A 23,537-nucleotide genomic window follows, 5' to 3' on the forward strand; every position below is an offset into this window, starting at 1 on the left:
TGGGATTTAGCCATCTCTAGGCTTTAAGCAATTTCAGGTTTTGTGTCTCTTTTGTAGTCCGGACAACTTTTCTATCGGTAGCAAAAAAGGCCATTTTTAAAGCCTCCCCCCCATCCCTCCGCTCACACTATGTTGTAGTCTTTTTTTTCCTGTGAAATATAAAGTCATGCCTGATTTTTTTGTGCCGTTTTATTAATATGCTGTTTTATCTTTCTTGAATTGAACTTATTAGGGAAAATAGTATCAAGAGAGTGATATAGAGCTCCCTTTTAAATGGGGAATAGAATGTCTCCAATTTTTGTGTGTACGGTTTTCCCTTGGAGAAATTTTTGTAAAATAGATATAAAATTCTGCATTTTAAAGCCCTATAAGGGGTAATTGGAACTACAAAAATCTCGGGGAAAAATAGGCAAACATAAACATACTCTTTTGCAAATTACAATTACACACAGTAAAAATAATTTTCGGGTCAACAAATCATTGACAGCAGAGAGAAAAAACGAGGGAGAAGAGAAACATTATGCATTGTTATTTCCTTACATCGTCTGTCGGTTCAATTCAATTAGTTTTTGATCACGCCTCCAATCCACCCACAAATACAACAATGAATTAAATACAAAATGATTGATAGTTAAAAAATGCTTTAAAAGAAATGGTGCACAGATTTAGAAAATAGGTAACAAGAGAGTAACATGCTGCCCATTTAGACAATAATTCATAATTTATACATTTGATAAGAAATAAAATTGAAGCACACTTTGCTTAGGAATTTCAAAGACTTCTTTTCAAGGGTTCCAGAACAAATTGTTTAAGGCACTTCATTTGCCCTTTCCAGTCTCTGAAATTTATTACTAGATTGTACCAGTTTATAGTATTGTTCTAACTTAGTAAGAAACAACTATTTTAAGTTTAAAAGAAGAAAAAAAATATAGATTTCTCATTAAAAGCATTTTTTTTTTTTTTGCAATTACAAATGGTGCAGAATACGAAAAAGGAATAGATGTAGTATTAGTGTAACACATTTTTTTTTTGGGGGGGGGGGGGCTAAACAGATTAACAATATGCAGTAGAAGTAAGAAAAAAGCAAGCGATACAAAAGAATTTCCAGAATACTGCATTTAGGATTAAATAAACAGCAAGATATGAAACATGTGAGTAACAAAAGTTTATCTCAAGCTACAGACACATGAGAACCATGGTTTTTACATTTTTAATGCAGGATGTGACAAGGAGCTGAATTTGACATTTTTTTGCATTTCTCCCCCTACCCTCTCCCATTTTTTACAAATTTTAAAACATCTGGTTTGTACCCACACTTTTCCAAATTTTCAGAGATTTCAAGCACTTTAAAATGAAATTTTTTCAAGTTACTTTTCATTTTTTAGGAACAAATCATGAAATTTTTGGGAGAAGGGAACTTTTAACAAAGCGGGTGCCCTAAGCTATAGCTTGCTTTATAGGTAAATCTTCTTTTTTTTTTTTTAATTTATTGTTTTAGCTTCAAATTCATTGAAATAATTGTCGAATACTGTAAGTGTTGCAATGGAATTGATGGCTTGTTCAGCGGATATTTTAATTTATATACTTTCTCTAATGGTTTTTAGTTCAAAGTAGTTGTTTCCAACAACTCAGTGACAGGTTTACTGATTGTAATACAGTGTAAGGTCCTCTTTGTTTCCACTTCTAAACTATTCAAAAAAGAAAAAAAAAGTCATTTTTTTTTTTTTTTAATTTTGAAAAAAGTGTTATTATTATGTGAAAAGTCCCCTAAAGACTGAAGGGGCACTGCCCCTCCCTCCCACCTAAATTTGTTCATGTTTCACTTACTTTTACTACTAGCAATTACAGAAGCAAATGGCACACGAAGAAAATATGTGCATACATTAAAATAAAACAATTATATTTTAGATTGTTTATAAGCTATAGTTAAAACAATGACACGACAATGAAAAATATCAAACGTTGCAAACTGAAAAACAAAAATCCATAACATTAAAGGTATTTATCGCATGATAATTTACAAATTTTTCAATAAAAATTAAAAGTTCGAAGTTTCTCTTGAAAGTAAAAATGTTAAAATAAAGAAATAAATATAAAAAGACAAATTTTCTATCTTTTCAGAATACAATTGCGTACACTAAGTGGAACTATTTCACACAGAAATATTTTATTCTCTTGTAATATTTCAGCAGCCTCTAAACTTCGAAATATTTTATCGACCCTGTGTGGCCGCACAGTTTGCCACCTCATAAGCACGGTCCTGTATAAGCACAGAAAAAGGAAACATATTCACCACCTTTTGTTGATTTATGACTTGGCACTTATGAGCAATGGAATCAGCAGAAAATGGACAGAAAATATTAGGGCAAATGCATTTTAAACTCATCTTTGAAAGAACCAGGGGTGATTGTGACTCCATGAAAAAATACCTGAACTTTTTTCCAAGAAGAAAAAGTGTTTTGATGAGCATACATATACACATTACATGTATGCACACATTATTTATATACATAAAAATTTGTTGGGGCAAAACTCGAAGTTTTAATTGGACTTAATATGTCCATGTACATGGAGAGAATTAAACTCTTTTAATTTTTCACATTTCTAAAAATTTTTCAAAGAATGTTTTATTTTCCTCCATTGTATCTGAATCCTTAACCATTTATTACATTCATTTTCTAAAAGTGCATAAATATTTCAGAATTAAATAAGTTTGGGGCAAAAGGGGCAGAATGTATTATTATCAATGCACAATAGGGCTAGGCCATATCCGAATTTTAATGCCACGATATATCGCTCTCCAAATCTCGATATATATAAGTAGTTAAATTCAACATTTAATGGGGGGGGGGGGAATGTAAAGCCTATTACATAAGCATCTACAACAGAGAAAAGCATTAGGCCATCTTGGTGAATAAATATTTTAGCAATTTAATCTAATAATATAGTTATAGCAAGGATTTTCATGTGTTTGTGTCGGGAGGGGAGGAGGGGGGGGGTCATGAAGGAGATTATACCACAGAAACTTTTGGAGAAATTAATTTAGAAGAATTTAAGTCTTTTTATTAGTGGGTGACAATTCTTGAGGGAAAAGGGGGGGCTTGGTAAAATTGAGGGGTGCCATCGCAGTCGGGGGGAATGGGCAACCCTAGTTACATCATCTGCATATTAAGATATGCAATAGAGAAACGATATTAGACATCTTGAAAAGAAAATATTAATTGGAAAAATATCAAGTAACGCTCCTTTCTCTTCTTATCTAGCCTTTATTCCATCTCTCACCCCAGCTGTTCTTCAATAATTACCAAAGAGATTGCAAAACATGACGGTAGCTTAGGGCTTTATACCAAACGAAACGTCTTCAATTTGGACTTTCAGCGTTTCATTAAACATCGACCTAAATTTTACAAAAGTGGGTTTTTCTGAAAATATAGGATGGTTCCGGTATTTTCGAAGATGAAGATACCGGAAATCAAGATGTAAATACCGGAACACAATCACCCCTGAAGAACTTAAATTTGGGACATATTTCACTCCGCTAGTAGGGTAAACCTTATGCGAAAGATATCCTTTTGGCTTCCAAATGTTTATATGAATACACATAAATAAACAATACTATTGTATTGTCATGAAGTTTTTTAATTTAAAAACCTATTACTATTTGCCAAAGTCTAACTTAATGCATGCAGTTTTATTATCTTATCAGTTGAACACATGAGATATAAAGCATAACATATGAAAATAAAGAATCGTCATTTCACTTGGGCCCATTATAGCAAATATTTTGCTTAGAAGAGAATCAACGTATAGTATATGAAAATAAAAACCTACTTTCGTCTTGCTTCCAGCTTTTACCATAGCTTTTATTTCTTGGGTGCAACTACAAAAAGATTAACATTATGAAATGAAGCAATAAAGTGGTCTATAAGAAAATGAAAAATTGTTTCTTATCACTGAAAAAACATTCATAACTACTTGATATAAACAAATCTGATTGATTACATATCAAGACTTATAATTTAATCATTGCTTCCTTCTAGTTTAACTATCTCATAGTTATTTAATCTACTTTAATACAGATTTTGATTGCATGATTTGTTAATCCATTAGTTATTGCATTTCATAAGCATCCTTCGATATCCATTCAAAGCAATTAAGTGACATCAATAAAATACAGGCTTTATTTTACTATGAAGCAAATTAATAAAAGTCCAACTATCAAAACAAATACTTTTAGATACTGACGAAGATATAATTCAAATTAGGGAAGTTGTAAAAAAAACTTAATTATTTTGTTTTTATCAATCCTAAAACATACCTTTTTATGTCGTCTTCAAGTCTGTCAACATCATTCAAAAGTGAGTCCCTGGCTTTTCGAAGACTAAGAGTAAGAGAAAAAGAGGCCACTTGTTAAATTAAATAAAAAGTATTACCTCAATTGCTAAAATTTGTTTAAAAAATCATGATAATTAAATATGACCTTATTGACTAAAAAAATGATTAAAGGACATGCAATAAAAATTCAGTTAGCAAAAAAAAAAAAAACCAGCTGCATCACTATATGAAGAAATTGTGTTATTTTTTAGTTTATTATAAACAATTCATTTAATATTATGTAGAGGTTGAGGAAAATCTTGTTGGGTCATAAAATATCCAGTCTTAGCAAGTTGATCTGTCTGCTCACTTCCAAAAATGTCACAATGACTCGGAATCCAATGAAGCGCAACACTTTCCCTTATTTTAAGTTTAAACAGTTTCATTCTACAAGATTGGACATGAGCATTTTCATTATACTTTGCATTTGTAAATGACAAAATAACTGTTTGTGAATCAATGAGAAACACATAACAACAGCATTTTTTATTGCATCTTCAGCCAAACCATTTGTGTACACATTAAACCAATATTCAGGAGAGTTATCTATTATGTATAGTAGCCAAAGCTTCACTTTTTAACTGTCTTTGTGAGCAAAACTAATTATTAACATTCCAAATAAGCTCTAGGTGAACCTCCAACACAGCTAGATCAAGAACAGTGTTCAATTCCTGTGGGATGAGCAGCCAAATAGGTGTAGGGATATCATACGCATCACAAAGATCGTGAAAAGTCAAGAGGAATGATTTAAGTCTTTTTAATCTCTTACTTGTTGGTTCATATTACGATAGAAAGTTATTTTTTTCTGCATAGGAATTTTACAACAAGATTGATGGCCTCTCTTTTGCACCTTTGACTCAGAGGTTCTAACTCTGTCTTTAGCTCCATAATAACTATAGTGGTTTAATTAGCACCCCAGTAATAAATTGCAACATGTTGTTCTGGAAAAAGTCAAGCTTGCTTCTAACAGAATCTGAGGAAATTATCGAAACTTCATTCCATATTCAATAACAGGTCTAAGACAAGCTTTTATAGGCCGTACATAAAACATCTTGAGTTGAGCCCCAAATGACACCTGCAAAACATTTTAGTTGTCTTGATCTTGAATATACTCTATCAATGGCTGTATCAACATGCTTCTTCCAAGTTAATTTTGGGTTTAAATGAATGCTCAAGTAGCAGAGCCAAGCTTACATGAAGAACGTTTCGCTTCAACAACTCATCTTTTAAAAATAGCCTGTGCTTTACGTAAAGCTATACAGTCCTCTCTAAGACCAGTATTAAGTCATTTTTACATCTCTCTCTGCCTTAAGAAATCCAAATGCAATGTCATTACCAGTGTAATAGTAAGGGAATAAATCTACAAAAATGATATTCAAACATTCCTTCTGATAACACAAATTTTATGTTTTTAAAAGGTAAAGATCACTTCATTGTAACACATTAGAACATTATTTTTTTAACAATAAAAAATTTACCTTAGAACACCTTTGTCAACTTCTGAAAGTTTATTGACTTTAATTTCACTAGATCTTCTAAACTTTATAACCTATAAAAATTGATTAAAAAAATATTAATTTTGAATCATTAAGGCATAAGGTTTTACTTAGGAATATCTATGATTTAAATTCAAAAAGATAAAGAGATTTATGAACCAGAAGACAATTAAAAAAAAAAACTAAGAACTAATCCTGAAATGAGATTGAGGAAATGCAAAAGATAATTTTAGAATTATTCATTCTAAAAATTGCCATTGATACTGAATACACATAATTGTGATCATGGTAAATAAACAGCTTGAAGACAAATTTTGGAAAATATTCAACGTTTAAAAATGCATGAAATAAGGGTAAAAGAAAAAAAAATGATTAACTGATATACTAAGATGCAGCATTTTTACTGAACAGGAGAAATCTTTGTTCAATTCGGAAGAAACATTACTGAGTAAAATCAAATAAATGCTAAGTGTGTGCATTTAGTGTGCATTGAAAGTGTATCATTACATACAAATGTTGAAGAATAAAATGCAAATCAGAGAATTAATGAAAAATTATTTTTATTACAAACAACTTTCAAAATGTAGTCACTACTTAACAACTTTTAGGAGGAGTGCTATACTATTATGAGTGCAAACACTTAATTTACACTCATGTTCAAAACACTAATAATAATACATAAATAAATTGAATATTGAAAGAAAAAATTGGTTTGAATAACGAACTACTTAATTTTAAAATAGAAAATTAGTAAGAACTATTAATTCATGTTATTTGGAGCTAATTTGCCATCCTAAACATTTTTTTTACAAATGCACAATTCAGCTAAAAAAAAGGATATATCAAGATAGATAAGTAGGGAGCAAGTATGCTTGCAGGTTATTGCTGGACTTCATTATAGGACTTTCCTTAGAGTCAGACCTTTTAGTTAGGTGAACATTACACGATTTCCTCAGTGTAAATGCCTATATTGTAAATCGTTAACTCTCTGACAGTCCTGGGTCGTGGGTAAGATGCTTAAAATTCTTCCCCATGATTTTTTTTTTTTTTTTTGAGTAACTTGCCATGTAAACCAAGTGCTCTACCTTCTATCAATGCCTAGTTACCACCCTGCACCATGAACCATTTGACAACAAAAATTTAGCATCAGAAAAATAAGTGTAAAAGGCATTTGAAACATGCTTGCTAGGGCCTGATAAAACATTCAAAACCATCAGAGAGTTAAAGCACCTTTCACACAAAACCCTTACATGATAGAGAAAAAATATTTTACATTTTAGAATTTACTGTGAAAATTGCTACCAAGATCAGTCAATAAAGTCTATGGTGTGATTTTTTTTTCCAAATTAGTCTAATCATTAACGCTGTAGTCATTATCTTTTTTGATAAGTTTTTAGTCATCAAATTTAATAAACTAAATACTATTTTTGTAAAAAAGATAAAGGGACCAGAGTTCCACTAGCTATAACCAATTTGGCGAATGCAGCATTCGCCGATATATATCAGTTGTTATATACCCAATATTTATTTTGAAAATATCATGATATTTTCGATATTCATATTTCGCACTGCAAGGTTTGCAATATAAAAATTATATATATTAATCATATCAACATTATTCCATTATTATTGAAAATAACTAAAAATAATGCACTATTTGTATGATATATTATATCATTTATATAATGTAATACAATATTACTTTTCTATTTTATATTCATAAAACTATTAGTAATGTAACAAGATTAATAAAGATTAATAATGCCTCAGTGTAAAACTAATGATTGATAAGAAAAGAGGAACATGTGTTTTATGGCTGTGCACTGTCTAACGGATTTTTTTTTTATTTCTGAAATTTATGATTTTGTAAATGTAGCTAACAAAAGAAAGTTGAGTAAAACAGCTAATGCCCAAAAGACTCGATTAAAACTAATAAAATTTTTAAAGTAAAATCTTAATCCTAAAATACATATAAACATTACATATTACAATAATCAATGAAACTATACTAATATAACATATGAAGTAGTGAAAAGTAAAGGAATGTAATTGGACATTATCAACTTATGAGTAAAACACATTTAAATATAACCAGGCAGAGGAGTAGCTAGACTCGACTTTCGGGGGGGTTACTTCTTTTATATATATATATATATATGTGTGTGTGTGTGTGTGTGTAAATTTTTTTAGTATTAAAAAAAAATAAGAGGGAGGTGAATCGTACATACTTTGGAATAGGGTGCCCCAATTTCGATACTTGTGTCAAACAAAACAAAAGCAAAGAATTTTTTTTTTTTTAATGTTATGGAAAATTCAACTTTTTTTCTTTTTCCTCCATTTAATTTAAAGTGAAATTTTCCAGCAACGTCTTGTCAAAACCAGTCCATCCAAATCAGGGGGAAATCACAAATCTGATGAGCGTGTGCCATTCATTTCAGTGTGACTCCTTAATTTAGAGGCTAACACACATCTACAAAAGCTGACATCCCTGAAAGCTAATAGATACTTCCATTTCCGCCAGTAAATTGGCAGTTTGACTTTCAATCTCATCGGTGGTCAGACTATAAAGACTATTTTTACCAACTTGGTTTGCACTAAAAGTATGAAATAAAATAAAAAAAGACTTCTTGAATTATAACCCACAAAAAATGAAATTGCTTTTCATATCGTTACATTTATATGTTGCTTTTTATGTATTTACATTTATGCTAATTCTAAAGCAGTTAATAAAATTTGAATAAAAAAAGTTTGGGAAGAAATATAGGCGGTAGAAAGTTATTCGCTCAACTGCATACCATCTATTCTCCTTTCAAGTCTTTATTTTTAATTTTATTAGCTGCTTTAGAATTTACATAAATATCTATTTGAGAGAGCAGCAGCAATTTTCAAGTATTATAAACAGAAGTCTTTTTTATTTTCTACTTTTTAATGCGAACCAAGCTAACAGAAATAATCTAGATTTATTTCGTTTTTAAACATTTTATTCATATAATGCTATGTAGTTTTTCTTTTGAATTAAAATAAAATTACGTTCAGAAGGGTCCGATGGGACTAATGCTGCTTTGCAGACTCTACTTCGTTTTCTTCGGAGGGCATTAACTTTCTCTTTTTAGAGCAATCCTTTTCGTCAATTGAATTTTTTTCTTTGGGTTTAAAAAAGCTTGTTATCGGTTTTGCTCGCTTCATTATGAAACAACTTTCACTTAGAATGTACTACTTTAAACAGACTGTACGTTTCCAAAAAAATACGTAGTAAATACTGGCTGAAAAATCAATGTGATTGCAATGAATACTCTGGTTAGCGAAGGTCATTTTGACTATGATCTAAGACACACACCAGACCAGACCAACAAAAACCTCTATCGTCTAGAATTCTGGTTATGCTATCATTTTCGGGTTTGAAGCCCAATGATCTTTAAAGCAGCAAACAAAAACATTTTCTTCAACTCAGAAACAGAGGAATTGTCTTTAAGAGCTGAGGAGGCAGTGGAAAAAAGGGAGAAATGCGTTCCACGAATAGGCTTTTCAGAAAGATTAACCAAAGGACAGTCGTTTTGCGCACTTTCTTGGAAGAAGAATAAAGGGGTGAAATTCACAGGTTTGACATGTAAGATGAAAATTTCAAGTTCATGGTTAAAGGTCATTCAAGTTAAAAGCCATTTCACTCTGTTATCTGGATTAGTACTGTTCTTTGGTTGCTCTCTTTCTTAAAATTGTGATTCCTTAGAAAAGCAAAATGATAGGCGTGAAAAGAAAGTATAAGTTTTTTTTTCAAGTGATGAAAAAAGGAAAACCGTAGAATACTGGCCAAGTTAGATTTGCAGCAATTGCTAACCTCAAGAGGATAAATGATGAATCCAAAAAAAAAAATCAGGGACCAAAAAGCAATAAAAGACTTTTTCTTGAAAAAGATATGCTTAAAGTTTCTTTTACTGTCAAAATAATTCCTTAAACTCGCAATAAAGCACTTAATAATGTAATAATAGAATAAATGCCTAACAAAACTAATAAAGAGGAATTTTAATCAAGAGCCCATGTTGTCTTTAGTATCCATTTCAAATTTTCACCATCATATTTCAAATTTCTATAAAAAGTTTCTTAAAGCCCCTGTATCTCAAAACCTCTTTATCTATATTTTTTTCTTTAACGTGAAATTCGAAATATACAGATTCCACTGTATACAATATTCTTACTGCGCAGCTCATAAAATTAAACATATTTAACAATTTGCAGAATCTATGACAAAGAAAGGCTGCATATACGTGGATTTAACAAATCAATCTCATTTCTAAAGCGAAGTGTCAAATTTCACTCAATTATCAAAAAGTTGTCATAGCAGAGGGAGGCGTTTTTCAATGGCGTTGGGGGGGGGGGGGGGAAGCGAAGTGACCTTTGTTACTCAGAAAAAAGTCGTTTTGATTTTTTTTTTCTTCTTTTTTTTTCTTTTTCTTCTCTCTTCTTTTTCTCTCTTTTTTTTTTCGAGACTAACGTTTCAGGGGGGTTGTCCCCAACCCCCCCCTAGCTACACCCCTGCTACCAGGGCTACTAGTACCATCTCTAGCCCCATGGTTCATCTACCATGTGTACTGGTTATCTCCAAATTTTTAATTTTGCCAGTAACATCCCTTTGCTTCTCACTGCCTCATATGGTTTTAAATAAGTTTTTCATGTGTTAATTTTGCCTAAATTTTTCTTGAGTTACTGTTCTTGACATACTGTTCTTGAGTTATGCGTCATACACATGCACATACATACGTACATATGGACGTCGTGAGAGAACTCATTGTAATCAACTAGGGGATTGTCAAAATGGATATATTCCCCCCGCCTATACATTCTTAGGCACTTATCCACGTGTGGTTGGGTTGGAAAAAAAACTCAACATTCATTCAGGGATGAGCAAAATGAAAATTAAGGCCAATTTTTGACTGAATTTTTTTTTTTTTTGCGAATACAATACTTCTTTTTTTGTAAAAGGAATTAAAAATTATCGAATTATTTGAAGGTGAAAGACTTCTAGACAATTAGAGGAGATGAATCGCACATTGTTAACAGTATCACTGACCTGCATGAATTCAGAAAGAGTACTAACTGTGGGAAAGTTGAGCACTAAAATGATTGAAAGGTTTAGACAATTCAATAAATTATGTTTCATTATGTTTTTTACTATTATTGATTTTTTGAAAATGACATTAGTTCCTTCATTTTCTATTTGTTCACAATAAATTTTCATGAATAATATAATTTTTGAACAAAATTTTGAAATGCGGCAACAAAACAATATGTTTTCAATCACTTTATGAGAAATTTCAAATACTACAGGTATTAGTACCGGTATTTGGGTATTACGTTTTTAAAATACCAAATACTGGTATTTTTGTAGTAAGTTACCGCTCTAAAGCCAAGGCTACGGCAGAAATACTTAAAATACAGTCGCCAGCTCAGTTATTCCATCCGAGGACTGCAGTTTCGTGCTTTTTAGCACTCATCAGCCGGGAATAGGAATCACATGAGATGGAGGCAAAAAATCTCTTAAGGGAGCCAAGAGAGCCAAACAAACTGGTAGCTAATGCAGAATTAGCAAACCAGATGAACGACCTCAGCAATGGTGCAGTTCAACTCAAAGATTGATGGCAAAGCTAAGTAAGTTAGTAAGTTACCGCCCTAAAGCCAGGGCTAAGGCTGATGAGGGCTAATTTCGAGCTGATGAGTGCTAAAAAGCACGAAACTGCAGTCCTCAGATGGAATAACTGAGCAGGCGGCTGTATTTTAAGTACCAAATACTGGTGTTGAATTTTTGGTCTGGTATTGAAATCCCTATCATAGATAGCTTTTGGATTTGGTTGGTTGTCTGGGATGCAGTAGAAGTAAGATAAAAACAAACAATAATAAAAAAAACTTCCAAAATATTGAATTCGGTAAAAAATAAATGGCGAGACATGGAACACATCAGTCCCAAAAATTGATCTTGAAATATGCTTCAAAAATGATCAATTCATGATTTTTGCATTTTTTACCCTGGATGTATCAAGGAGCTGAATTAGGCACTCTTGGTAATCAGATACTAGCCTAATAGAAAACTAGGGGCCCGGCCCTTGGAGAGTTATCGGCTTGAAATCGGTGCAGTGTAAGTTTTAGAAGAGTCTTAGGGGGAGGAGGGCAGGGGCGTACACAGGGAGGAGAAGGGACACCTGTTTGTTTGGGCCCGAGCCTGAAGGGGCAGAATATTTTCAAAATTAGGGTTGAAAATAGGGGTAAACAATATGGAGGAGGGCCCAAAAAATTCATTTCTGATGGGCCCCAAAACTTCTGTGCACACCCCTGGAGGAGGGCAAGTCAACCAAACTGACAAGGGGCCTGCTTTGGCCCTGAATTGAATTGGGAAAGAGAGCAGGACGTACTAATTAAGGGTCTATATTTCAAGTATGCTTTGCAGCTAATGAGAACTAGAATTGCTTTTTCTGTATATCTTCAAATTTTCACTGGTTTGATAGTTACAAAATTAAGAATAAAAAAAAAAAAACTTTGTTATTTTCCTTTTCTCACATTAGAAATTGAAAAAAAAAACCTTTCTTCTGTTTTACGGTACAAAATATTTTGGGTTCCAGGGGGGGGGACTGTCACCCCCCCCCCCTTCTGGATACAGCCCTGAGGTCAACTATTGGTTACTTAGTTATTTGACTAAATGCCATTAGCATAAAAATGATGGTTGAACTCCTAAAATATCTATAAAAAATAGTACTTGAACAGTGTCTATCAAGCATAAAACATGGTAAAAAGAGAATGGCCTTATTGCTTACTTTTCGTCCATCATCTTCAAACACATGAACACTGCAGTCTTTCTGAAGTTGCATCACAGCAAGTGTGAAATTAATATTTTCACAAATGTCTTTGCACTGTTCTTCAAACACATCCAAAAAAATTATATTATCAACTAGTTCTGATTTTACTAACAAACTGTGGCGCTGCAAAACTTTATCTGCCAGATCCTAAAATAGTCAGAAAGTAAGATTTTAAAATATAGAACCTAAGAATTTTTATCAAAGATTAGAAAACACCTTATGTTTTTTACATAATAACAATCTATTTCTAGATATAGTACTATAACCTTGATATCTTGAATCTCTCGGGAAGAGAAAAAAATTCCAGATATCGTGTTTTCAAGTTATTAACATTTTGAAAAAAATTATAGTAGCAACTCTAAGAACTACACTCACATTATACATTTTTATGTATGTACTATAATATGACCACTTTGCATAACAAATTATTCCTCATCATTTACTAGATTTGAAATTTATTTTCAGTTTTTTGACTGGTTAGTAGATATTTTAGTTGGATTATTCTGCTTTTAAAAAGAAGACTTCCTAATTTTCACTTTTCAACAATGATGATGCCCATAATCAAACCACATTAACTTGAATTTTAAAAGTTTACAGGGATTTTGAGAAAAAAAAATGAAAATAATTTTATGAAACTTATAAATTCTCTTAGATTTAATTTTACGTATTACTAGCGGTACCTGCACAACTTAGCCCATAGTAGAAAATTAAAAGATCATTTGGTTTGCCTGTATATTTACAAATAATGGATGATGAATTTCTTGACAATATACGATGTTCATTTGCTTGTCCATGTTATGGAAATTTGCTCATCTATGTTATGGTAATTGGCTCAGTATTGCTGCAGAGGAATTTTGAAAAAAAAAAGAAAAAAATCAAATTTTCAAAAAATCATTTTGAAGTGTACACCCCTAGGCTAAAAACTCATTTTGTGCCACATTTCATGAAAATCAGCCAAACGGTCTAGGCAATATGTGCGTCAGAGATCCAGACAGAGAGAGAAGATCCAGACAGAGAGAGAAGATCCAGACATCCAGACAGAAAGACTTTTACCTTTATTATTAGTAAAGAAAACTTTTGGCATACTCTATTTAACAAATTATAGTTGTGAGTTTCTCTCTGCCTTACAAATATTTTTCAAATTTTGTCGACTATTCAAGGTATTAACTGACCTTATAGGGGAACCATGATTTTTTTTATTTTGTAATAAACACAGCATAGTACAGCTACAAAACTTTCAGCTTTCTTTACAATATTTCATAATAGAATTAAATTTATATTTAAAGTGACGTGTCAGATACTTACTTTCACTACTGGAAGTAGAATAAATTTTTCTTCCTTCTTGGCCCATCGTAAGAGGCTTTGAACAGTAGAAAATCCCCATCTCATAGGTTTCTGAACAACAATATCAAAACCCCAACCAATCCAACCTTTTTCAGACTCTATCTTACTGAAGTCACTGAAATTCACTATGAGATTTTGGCTGAAATAAAACGAAAGATATTCTATGTCAACTCACACACCTAAAAAGTGAGTGCTCACAGATTATAACAATATTTTGAAGATTCATACCCATTAACTAAGTGGTATTAAAAAAAAACTCCAAAACAAATAAAGTTAAAAACTTGAATTTTATATGTTTTGAAAGTTAACATTATAAGAGCTTTAAACTGATATATTACAAGATACAAAAATACAATTTTTCCTTTTGAAGGTCATTTGAATTGACCTTTGACCTTGAGTATTTCCAAAAGTTATAATTTTAAAAATCTGAAAAAAAAATATATTTTGCACTAACTGTTATTTTCTTCATTTGTGCCAAGTTTCATGTTGGGACAACACTGGCATAATTTAAACTTTAATGTTAAACCAAGTGGCCAAAAATCAATTGCCATCAATTGAAAGTCAAATATGTATACCCAAATGTGTCATAATCATGCTGATAATACCAACATAAGAAAAATTAAAAATTCACTCAGTGTGATGTACAATGAGTAAATTACATAAAATAATTATACAAGTTTTCCATGCAGTCAAACTTGACTTAACAGTTATATACTTCTTCTTGACAATGCTTTGCTAGGTTACATTCTGCTTCAGCAATCTTTATATCTCCTTCCAGTTTCTGTACAAAACTGGTTTCAAGTCTTCACTCAGACAATGTTATGGCAGATGAAAAGGATTACAACCAGATGCGCCCCGATGGAAGGTCGCAGGAGGCCAATATGAGCTTCCAAAAATGTCTTATTCAACAAATTTTGTCTGATGATTCACCAAAATCATCATCATTCGGCAAAATTTTGAGTTCTTTTTGACAAAATTATGATCATTCGGCTTTTTACAGTTCCATTCAGCAAATTAAGAATTTTTGACATCCAAAAAATTAAAAGTTTGGGTTGCCTTTGCTTACAACAGACTAAAACTGCAATGCAATCACATGTTTAGGTAAAGAAAGTTCTAAAAGCACTTTATTACTTGTCGCATTCTATTAGGACTTTATAAACACAAGGTGGTTAGTTGAATCAACTTTTCAAAATCGTTGCTTGTTAACTCGTTGACTGGAATATTCCACTGTCTTCACGTGAAGCAATTACGTAGACTCAATTTTCTTCTAAAAATACCCCACAACGCTGTTAAAACTGAACCGAGTTGACTCAACAAATTTACTCGTGTAGAGCGAACGCTTGGCAATGTCCTGAAGAGTAGAATGAACTAAAAAGTTGATTCAACTCATCAGGGTGAGAACCTTGTTGTTGACTTGTGCCTGCAAGGCTGGCAAATTGGAATGAGCTGCTTTACTTTTCCAACTGTACTATAATTTGGTGTGAAGTCCAACTTCCACAATACACGCCCGTTAACACACCATAGGGACCTGTTAATAGCGTAGGCAACCATTCACAACACAACACATTTACACAAGGAAAGGACAAAGACAGGAGAGAGAAAGTACATCCATGCCCGAGCCGGGATTTGAACCCGGAACCACCCCATCGCAAGCAGGGAAAAAAGCATCTGTAAGTCAATCTGCAGACGATATTTAAAAAAGAGCAAAAGTAATTTTAAAATTGTTATACATTTCTAATTTATCGTCTGCCAAACGTTGCTATATCATTATTTTTCAACTTATCGTCAAACATCCACTGAATGAAACATTAAATTATAGCCAATCCCCTAACTGTCCCAACATGAAACTTAGTACAAATGAAGAACACAATGGAAGGACAAAGACAGGAGAGAGAAAGTACATCCATGCCCGAGCCGGGATTTGAACCCGGAACCACCCCATCGCAAGCAGGGAAAAAAGCATCTGTAAGTCAATCTGCAGACGATATTTAAAAAAGAGCAAAAGTAATTTTAAAATTGTTATACATTTCTAATTTATCGTCTGCCAAACGTTGCTATATCATTATTTTTCAACTTATCGTCAAACATCCACTGAATGAAACATTAAATTATAGCCAATCCCCTAACTGTCCCAACATGAAACTTAGTACAAATGAAGAACACAATAGTATGTATAATATATACATATATATATTTCAGATTTTTAAAATAAAAACTTTTGGAAATATTCAAGGTCAAAGGTAATTTTGAATGACCTTCAAAACTTCAGATTACATTTTTGTATTACGTAATATATATCGTCTTAAAGCACGTTTTAAGAGCTTTAACCTGGTATCAAGGTTTTGCATGTAGCGCAATTAGAAGAAAAGTTATGTGTGTTTAAAAGCTACTCCTTCTACCAAAATTCAATTTTTTGCAATGACCCCCAATCAAAGAATATTTGTATTAAAAATCTAAAAATTTGGGTTTTTACTTTTATTACCAAACACAATCTCTGTATGAAATTTTGGAAAAATCGGAAGAGGTCAGCTTGAAAATCTTACTTTTTTGATCGATTTGATATGGAATGACAAAGATGATTTAATACAACTTTTAGGCGAATTTAAAATATGCATATTTTAAGATCTAAAATTACATGCACCATCCACAATGAGCAAAAAAAGAGTAAATAATGACGAAGTATGGTGCTGGAACATTAGGGCATTAGGGGTTCTACAAGATTCTTTATTTGTAACATAACATGTTATTATGATTATCAGTTATGAAATCGTGTCTCAGGAAAGAAACTTATTATCAAAGTAGAATTTCTGATAAACCCAACTAACCCCAGATTAGTCATGTACTGTAGTAATTTGTTTTTGGAATGATTTATTTCATTTTTTATTTATTTTAAATAAATAACTATGCTTTTAACATAGATAAAAAAGATTTTAAATGGAACTGTGCATTGCTTCATGTAATAAACAAAACAGATTTAAATTATCTGTAATTGTCATAAAACAAAAATACAAATGTTACAGATTTAAAAAAATTAATCAGATATTAGGTATTTGGCCAAATATCCAGTTAGAATTTTAACCAAGTATTTGAGATTCAGCAATTATGGTATTCAGTACAACTCTAGCTTTTATCATAGTGTTCAAAACCTTGATTACACAGCTTATACACAAGGAAAAAAAAAAAGCGAGTTTTTGGTAGAGTTATTTAAAAATTATTTTAAGCATCCTATTTCTCCAATTTCGTAAAAAACTTACAGACATATAACATATGGGGTACATTTAGACTGTCTATACATGCCCCCAAATCAGTGTCCAAATGTGCCTAGATGTTTACAATTTTGTGAAATAAGCAAGCATTATTGAAAAATTTTAGCCTGGTAGAAAAATTCAAATTTTTGAACCAAAAAAAATTTGGTTAATAAATTATTATATTCAATAAAGTTACTTTTACAATTAATTTTCATAATGCAATATAAATGCGGATTAATTAGCATTCAAACAAATACAGAATAAATTACTTTAAAATTTCAAAACTGCTTGGTTGACTAACTCCGAAAATGTTACTGCAAATTGCTTCAAACTGTCTTGGGAAGTAGATCATAGCGCTGACTGAAGATTTTTTTTTCCTTTCATAATTTTAATATTTTTATAAGATTAAGAAAATTAAAGACTTGAGTCTCCCTTCTACACAGGACCCAATCAAACTCTGGAGTTAGAAGAAGCTCAGTTGCATTTCAGGGCCTTTTTCAGGATCTTTTATTTATAGTATAATTTTTCTAAAAATGCTATACACATTTACACAAAACTTGCTAAAATGCAACCATATCTTACTTCCAAGAGCAGCCAAGCAGAAATCAGGGATTCAGACTAAAGTTACCCCCCCCCCCCCCCCCCCAGTGGTGGTCACAGAAATTTTGAGGTCCATCACAAATCACTTTTACCGGCCCTCTCCATATTATTTACCTCTATATTTTGCCCATCATTTTAAAAATATTGGGCCCCCTTAAAGTTCGGGCCCGGGCCAACAGGTGACCCTACTCCCCCCCCCCCTGTGCACACCCCTGTCCCCGATACATAGAATGTTTGTGCATTACATAAGTTTGTACAGCCATTCGCAGCAAATAAGGGTTGGCTAGTTTTTGCTTCAGATTTATCACTTCACAAATTAATTAAATGTGATAACCCTCTGACCTTCCCTGCCCTGCTGGCTACAGCCTTGAACTGGTTAAAACCAGCATGGCAAAAACCTCTATCTGCCACATTTGTGGCAGAAACTCACAAAATGATATAAAAGTAATTATTGACATATAACAGGAAATGCTCAGGGAAAACAATTAAATGCTAACCAAAGTACAATTAATTTACAAATCATCATCATTCAAAATAGAAAAGATTGTACAAAGTCTAACAGAACTAACAGGTATTATAATTTAGGAACAACCAAGATTAACGAGACTTTCATGTTTCAAACAATTTTTTTGAACTGGTTCATCTAACTTGACTAGAAAATAACATTTCAGGAAATGATTCTACTTTGTTTTGCAAAGCTGTTATGTACAAAATCCATGTTAATACTGCCAAATAAAACTCTTATCACTTTATTCTTGAGCACATGACAATATCATCTCTTTAAGCACTTTAGATGAAGCATATAAGCTAGCAAATGTTAATCACTAACTCCCATCTTAAATCTGTACCTCATTTTTTTTCAGCACCAATGAGATTCTCGTCCTTCGTTAGATTAATCCAAATGTTACAAGCATCTCTAATTTTTTACAATAATGAAATATATTTGCATTTTTTATTTTACTTAAAAAAATATGATTAAGTAATTTACTAGAACTATTGAAGACTTTTTTCGTTTTCGCCAATTTTTATCGGTTATAACCAGTTTCTGCCACTGGCAGGGAAAAAAAGTTTCTGCCAGCAGAAAGCCAACCCTGGTCTTGAAATTTAATTAGTAGATACCTAGTTCATGAGCATAGCCAGGAATCCCCGTTAAGGAGGGGCAAGTATAGGCGCAACAAGATAGTGGTTTTTAGTTGCCTAATCCCCCCCCCCCTTCCTAGTATGGATTGCAGAAATTGCTTGAAATTATAGTCCTTTTCCTCCCCACCCCTTCACCCCCTAAAAAACATTTTGCGCTATTTCAGGTCAGATGGGAGCAGAAAAAGCAGTTATGTGGATGTCCCCTGGAATTTTTTTGAAATTGAAGCTTTAAAATTGCAATTTTAAATTATCTTTTCTTTGCTGACATTTGGAAAGAGCATGCAGGTCACAGGTTCTTTTCTAGGAGGGGGAGGGGCAGTTGCCCTCCTCTGGCTAGGCCCATGACCTTGTTTCATACATATTTGATTTGAGTGGAAATCTGAGATTTTAACATAATCTTTTAAGCTAACCATTAAAAGCTTAGGCTCTCATTAAAATAATTACAATCACTGGTGATTAAATGAAACAATTATTGACACTGAAAAATACTTTTATTTTGTATTCATATAGTATAACAAAAAGAGAAAAAAGCTTCCTTTCCACTACAAAATTTCTATTTAAAAGTGCTTTTTATCTAGAAGCATGTTGCCCTTTTTTAATCTGGGGAAAACACTATCAAGCTACCTAAGTCTTTATGGGTAATAGGTTCTGCCTCTACAGCTTCTTCTGGTAAGAGGCTCATAATTCCTAAAACTCAACTAGAGCATTAACTTTTTTTAATTTCCAGATTAGCCTGAACCTTGACTTTACCAACTAGTAAAGAAACATTTTTAAGGGCCCAATAGTTAGGGTTCCTCCTACTAAGATGAGCTTCATGTTTTTCCTTTCCATAAAAATTGTATGCGTTTATGTTCCAAAATGAGGAATTTATTGAAAAAGAGAAAATTTGAAAACGAACTAAATGGAAAAAAAAAAAAAAAAACAGACATATACGATTTTTGCAAAGAACTATGTGTTTTAGAGAAGTTATAGTAATCAGTAGATTGCAAATACCTTAACATGTGGTCTAAAACAACATCAAGACATTGAGGTTGTCTCCCTTTTCTTTCAAACTTTGCGCATAATATAGCTTCATTAATTAATGGACATGTACTTTTGAGACAAATTCTCTGAATTAGAAGAGTCCAAAAGTTCATTTTTGCATCCCATCCTTCAGGGTTTACATATTTTTCTTTAAAAGTACTAAAAAGGAAATTCATACGAACATCATCTTTCCAGTCGGGCGGATAATCACTATCAGAGACAGCCATTTTACTATTCTGTATTAAAATTCTGAACGAAATAACGCTTTTTGGCAATTAATTAAGTTGGCGTTTTTTTCATGTTGATAAAAAATACTTTTGGAACGCTTGAAAACAGTAATAAAGTCTTTTCTTAAAAGTATCAGCAACAGTACAGTGAACTGTTATCGATTTGTTTTTGTTGTCAAACTTTTCAGTTAAAGTTACGGACGAAATACTAAAAAAAAAACAACTCCAATAAACAATGCTTCCGTTCGACGAGCTCAACCAGTAGCGGCCGGTTGATTGTCACATGACAGCTTAGGACATCAGCTAATGCTAAAGCATTGGAGGTGACGTCATCATTTGACGTCACTATTTTAACCGGTGAGCTACCGGTAGCTCACCGAACGCAACCAATATAGGTAGCGCTGCAGGTAAAAGTAGGGTCCCTTTAAGGGACTCTTACCATCACCGTACTAGAGTCAAATAGACTAGACTAAACCAGACGTACTAGACTAAATTGAGTGGTTTTAAAACTTTGATTTTGAAAAAATGCCGGAAGAACTCCGGAACCCCACCCCTTGAGGTCATCAAAGGTGGCCTACAATTGCGTTTTCCTACAATTGCGTTTTCAGGAGTTCAATTTCGAAAAATTTCCGGGTACAACCCCCAAACTCCCGTTCCTTTAAAATTACCAAAGATCATCTAAAATAGCGTTTCGGGAACTTCAGTATCAAAAAAATTTCCGGAAGTCCCATCTTTGACCCCATTCTTTTTACATAATGTCATAAAAACGCATTTCTAATAAACCACTTTCGATGAAGTATGAGGAAAAGATGAGAGGATTTAAAACTTTGCCCCGAAATGTTTCGAAATCGAAGTTCCAAAAAGGCATAGGATAATTTACACACAGTAACATTTTAAAAATTTCAATTTAAAAAAAATTACAAAGAAAGGTCCTTAAAACTTGCCCTCTTCTTAATATCAAAAAAACTCGCCTAAAACTGCGTTTTGGAACTTCAACTTCAAAAAATTCTGGGGCAGAGTACCCAATTCAATCTTTTCTCCTAACGTTGTAAAACGTGGCTTACAATTGCGTTTTCAGGAATTCCAGTTCTCATCCAAAACTTTCGGAAATCCAGAAATTTTGGGGGAGAGCCCCCGCCACTCCCCCTTTTTATTAGCATTTACGATGATCGTCTAAATTCCACGTTTTGGGCACTTAAATATCGAAATATTCTCAGAAGAGTCACTTATACTCTTTCCAGGCACGTAGCTAGAACTTTGTTAAGGGGGGGGGGGGGGTCCAAGGTTGCACGAACTTCAAAAGAGGAGGTATGCTAAAACAGAATTAGTAGCTGATAATTACACAATACTAAGATAAATCCAATTAAAACTGATCATTAAAATATGATAATTAACTAAAATTAATTAAATAATTGAAATTAATAGAGTCATTAGTTAAAATTAGTTTAAAAATAGTTTATGTTAAGTGGTAAATTAATTATTGTCAGTTTGTAAATTAACATTAAACTGAAAGTTATCACATACAAAGTTTCCTAATATGGGGGAACCTCAGTCCTCCTGAAAATAAGTGATATATTTTCTATTAATAAAAAGGGCACAATAAAAGAAAAACGAAAAACGAAAACTGTTCTAGAAATTACTTGAAAAATGCATGCGATAATTTAATAAAATGTGGTGCGAATTCATTGTTGAAACACGCGGGTTACTCGATCATCGGCATTATTTATATGAGGATAAATAAATCTATATCTATGGAGTCGAATGTATAACTATATGAATGTTACGTAACGTAACCCTGTCCGATTTGAACAACATTTCAGGCAAAATCCCACAACTCTCTCAACGAAAATATTAACAAGGTTTCATTTAAAAAGCTTGAATAAGTTTTTATTTATTTACATTTATAATATTCTTATGATAACACGAATTAGATTATATTTCCAATCTTATCCGTTTTCTAATTATCATTCCTAATCATCAATTAAAAGCTTGAACAAACTATTAACTCTTTGAGGGACGGAGGCTTCCTTTGTTGCAACCATTTTATATATATATATATTTTTTTTTTCTTTCTTCAGCCAACTGACACAGTGATTTCAGTTAGCTGAAAGAAAAGAGAAGCAAGAAATAAATGGTGTTCTCAAGTGAAGTCGCTATTCCTCAAAGGGTGAAAGCTGTTCGAAAAAATTTTAAATATCGGAAAAGGCGTATTGCCGTTTTTTATCATTATTTTTTTCTTTCTAACGGGGCTGTGTTAGGGGATTTAGTCTTTTGCGGAACAAGTGCGAACCAACGATATGGCATCCAGTCATTCATATGCCACCATTAAGGCGCGGATGTAAATGTCACAGGAAAATTTAATGCCCAGTTTCCACCAGATGGAGACACATGAGCTCTCTTCGATGCGAAACTGCAAAAGGAATTTAATTTTGTCAAGAGTATTCACAGTCAAACGACCTAAGGGATCTTTTACATGCCGATTAATGGAATGTATACCTAATGAATTAAATTAAGCATCTGTGTAATTTTATTTTAACAACATGTTGTTAATTTTAACAACAATACCTATCATATTTTACGACGCAGGTAATGATTTTTTTCTTTAATACGATGTTAGCAAAACACTCTATTGCAAGAAATAGTAAATATCTTTAGCTTGAAGAAAATAAGTGTTTAAAAAAAGGCAATATATAAAAGAAAAGCTCAAAAACATTTACCTCGTATTCACCTTTTTTGTTTCTTTGCTTGTAACGCAGTAAATAGCGGTAATTTTCACCTAGTAATTTATAGTTAAATGCACATGCCTGTTTTTTGTTACGTTTAATGCTACCTTCACAATTTACTAAAGATGAATGCATAGATGCTAAGTAAATAACTCCTTAGTACAGAGCCAGTGAATAACAATCAGAAAATGTATTCCAATGATGCAAATACAAATATGTTTTATGGAAAAACATCGAATAAGATTTTTTTTTCGTCAATTAAAAACTAACTGTTTTTCTTTTGGGATCATAGAATCACAATTCAGTAAGATTTAAAAGTAATAATTTCTAATAAATTACTTATTACTTGCGTTAATATGGCCGAACTTGTAATTTCATAAACTGATCACAGTAAAATATTCAAGTAATTTTCAATTTAATTTTTCTATAAAATTTTGATACCGTAAAAAGTTTGTTACACCAACTTCAAGTTTTATTTATTCATTTATTTTATTTATTTTACCTTCAAACACGATTTTTC

At 32.2% G+C, this 23,537-nt stretch overlaps 1 protein-coding gene across 1 annotated transcript in view; it reads right to left on the reverse strand.

Moving 5' to 3' along the window:
• Positions 1-20,398, reverse strand: part of LOC129234598 (charged multivesicular body protein 7-like) — a 38,305-nt gene extending 17,907 nt beyond the window's left edge. Inside the window, exons 1-6 of the mRNA XM_054868621.1 lie at positions 20,038-20,398; positions 14,018-14,195; positions 12,671-12,859; positions 5,853-5,923; positions 4,319-4,381; positions 3,832-3,880 (exon numbers count right to left, since the gene is read on the reverse strand). Coding sequence (XP_054724596.1) covers positions 3,832-3,880; positions 4,319-4,381; positions 5,853-5,923; positions 12,671-12,859; positions 14,018-14,195; positions 20,038-20,294 — 807 coding nt within the window. The 5' untranslated portion in view covers positions 20,295-20,398. The remainder of the gene's footprint in view (positions 1-3,831; positions 3,881-4,318; positions 4,382-5,852; positions 5,924-12,670; positions 12,860-14,017; positions 14,196-20,037) is intronic.
• Between the last annotated feature and the right edge of the window lie 3,139 nt (positions 20,399-23,537).

Source organism: Uloborus diversus, chromosome 1 (genome assembly GCF_026930045.1).
Source record: "Uloborus diversus isolate 005 chromosome 1, Udiv.v.3.1, whole genome shotgun sequence".
Lineage (NCBI taxonomy): Eukaryota > Metazoa > Arthropoda > Arachnida > Araneae > Uloboridae > Uloborus > Uloborus diversus.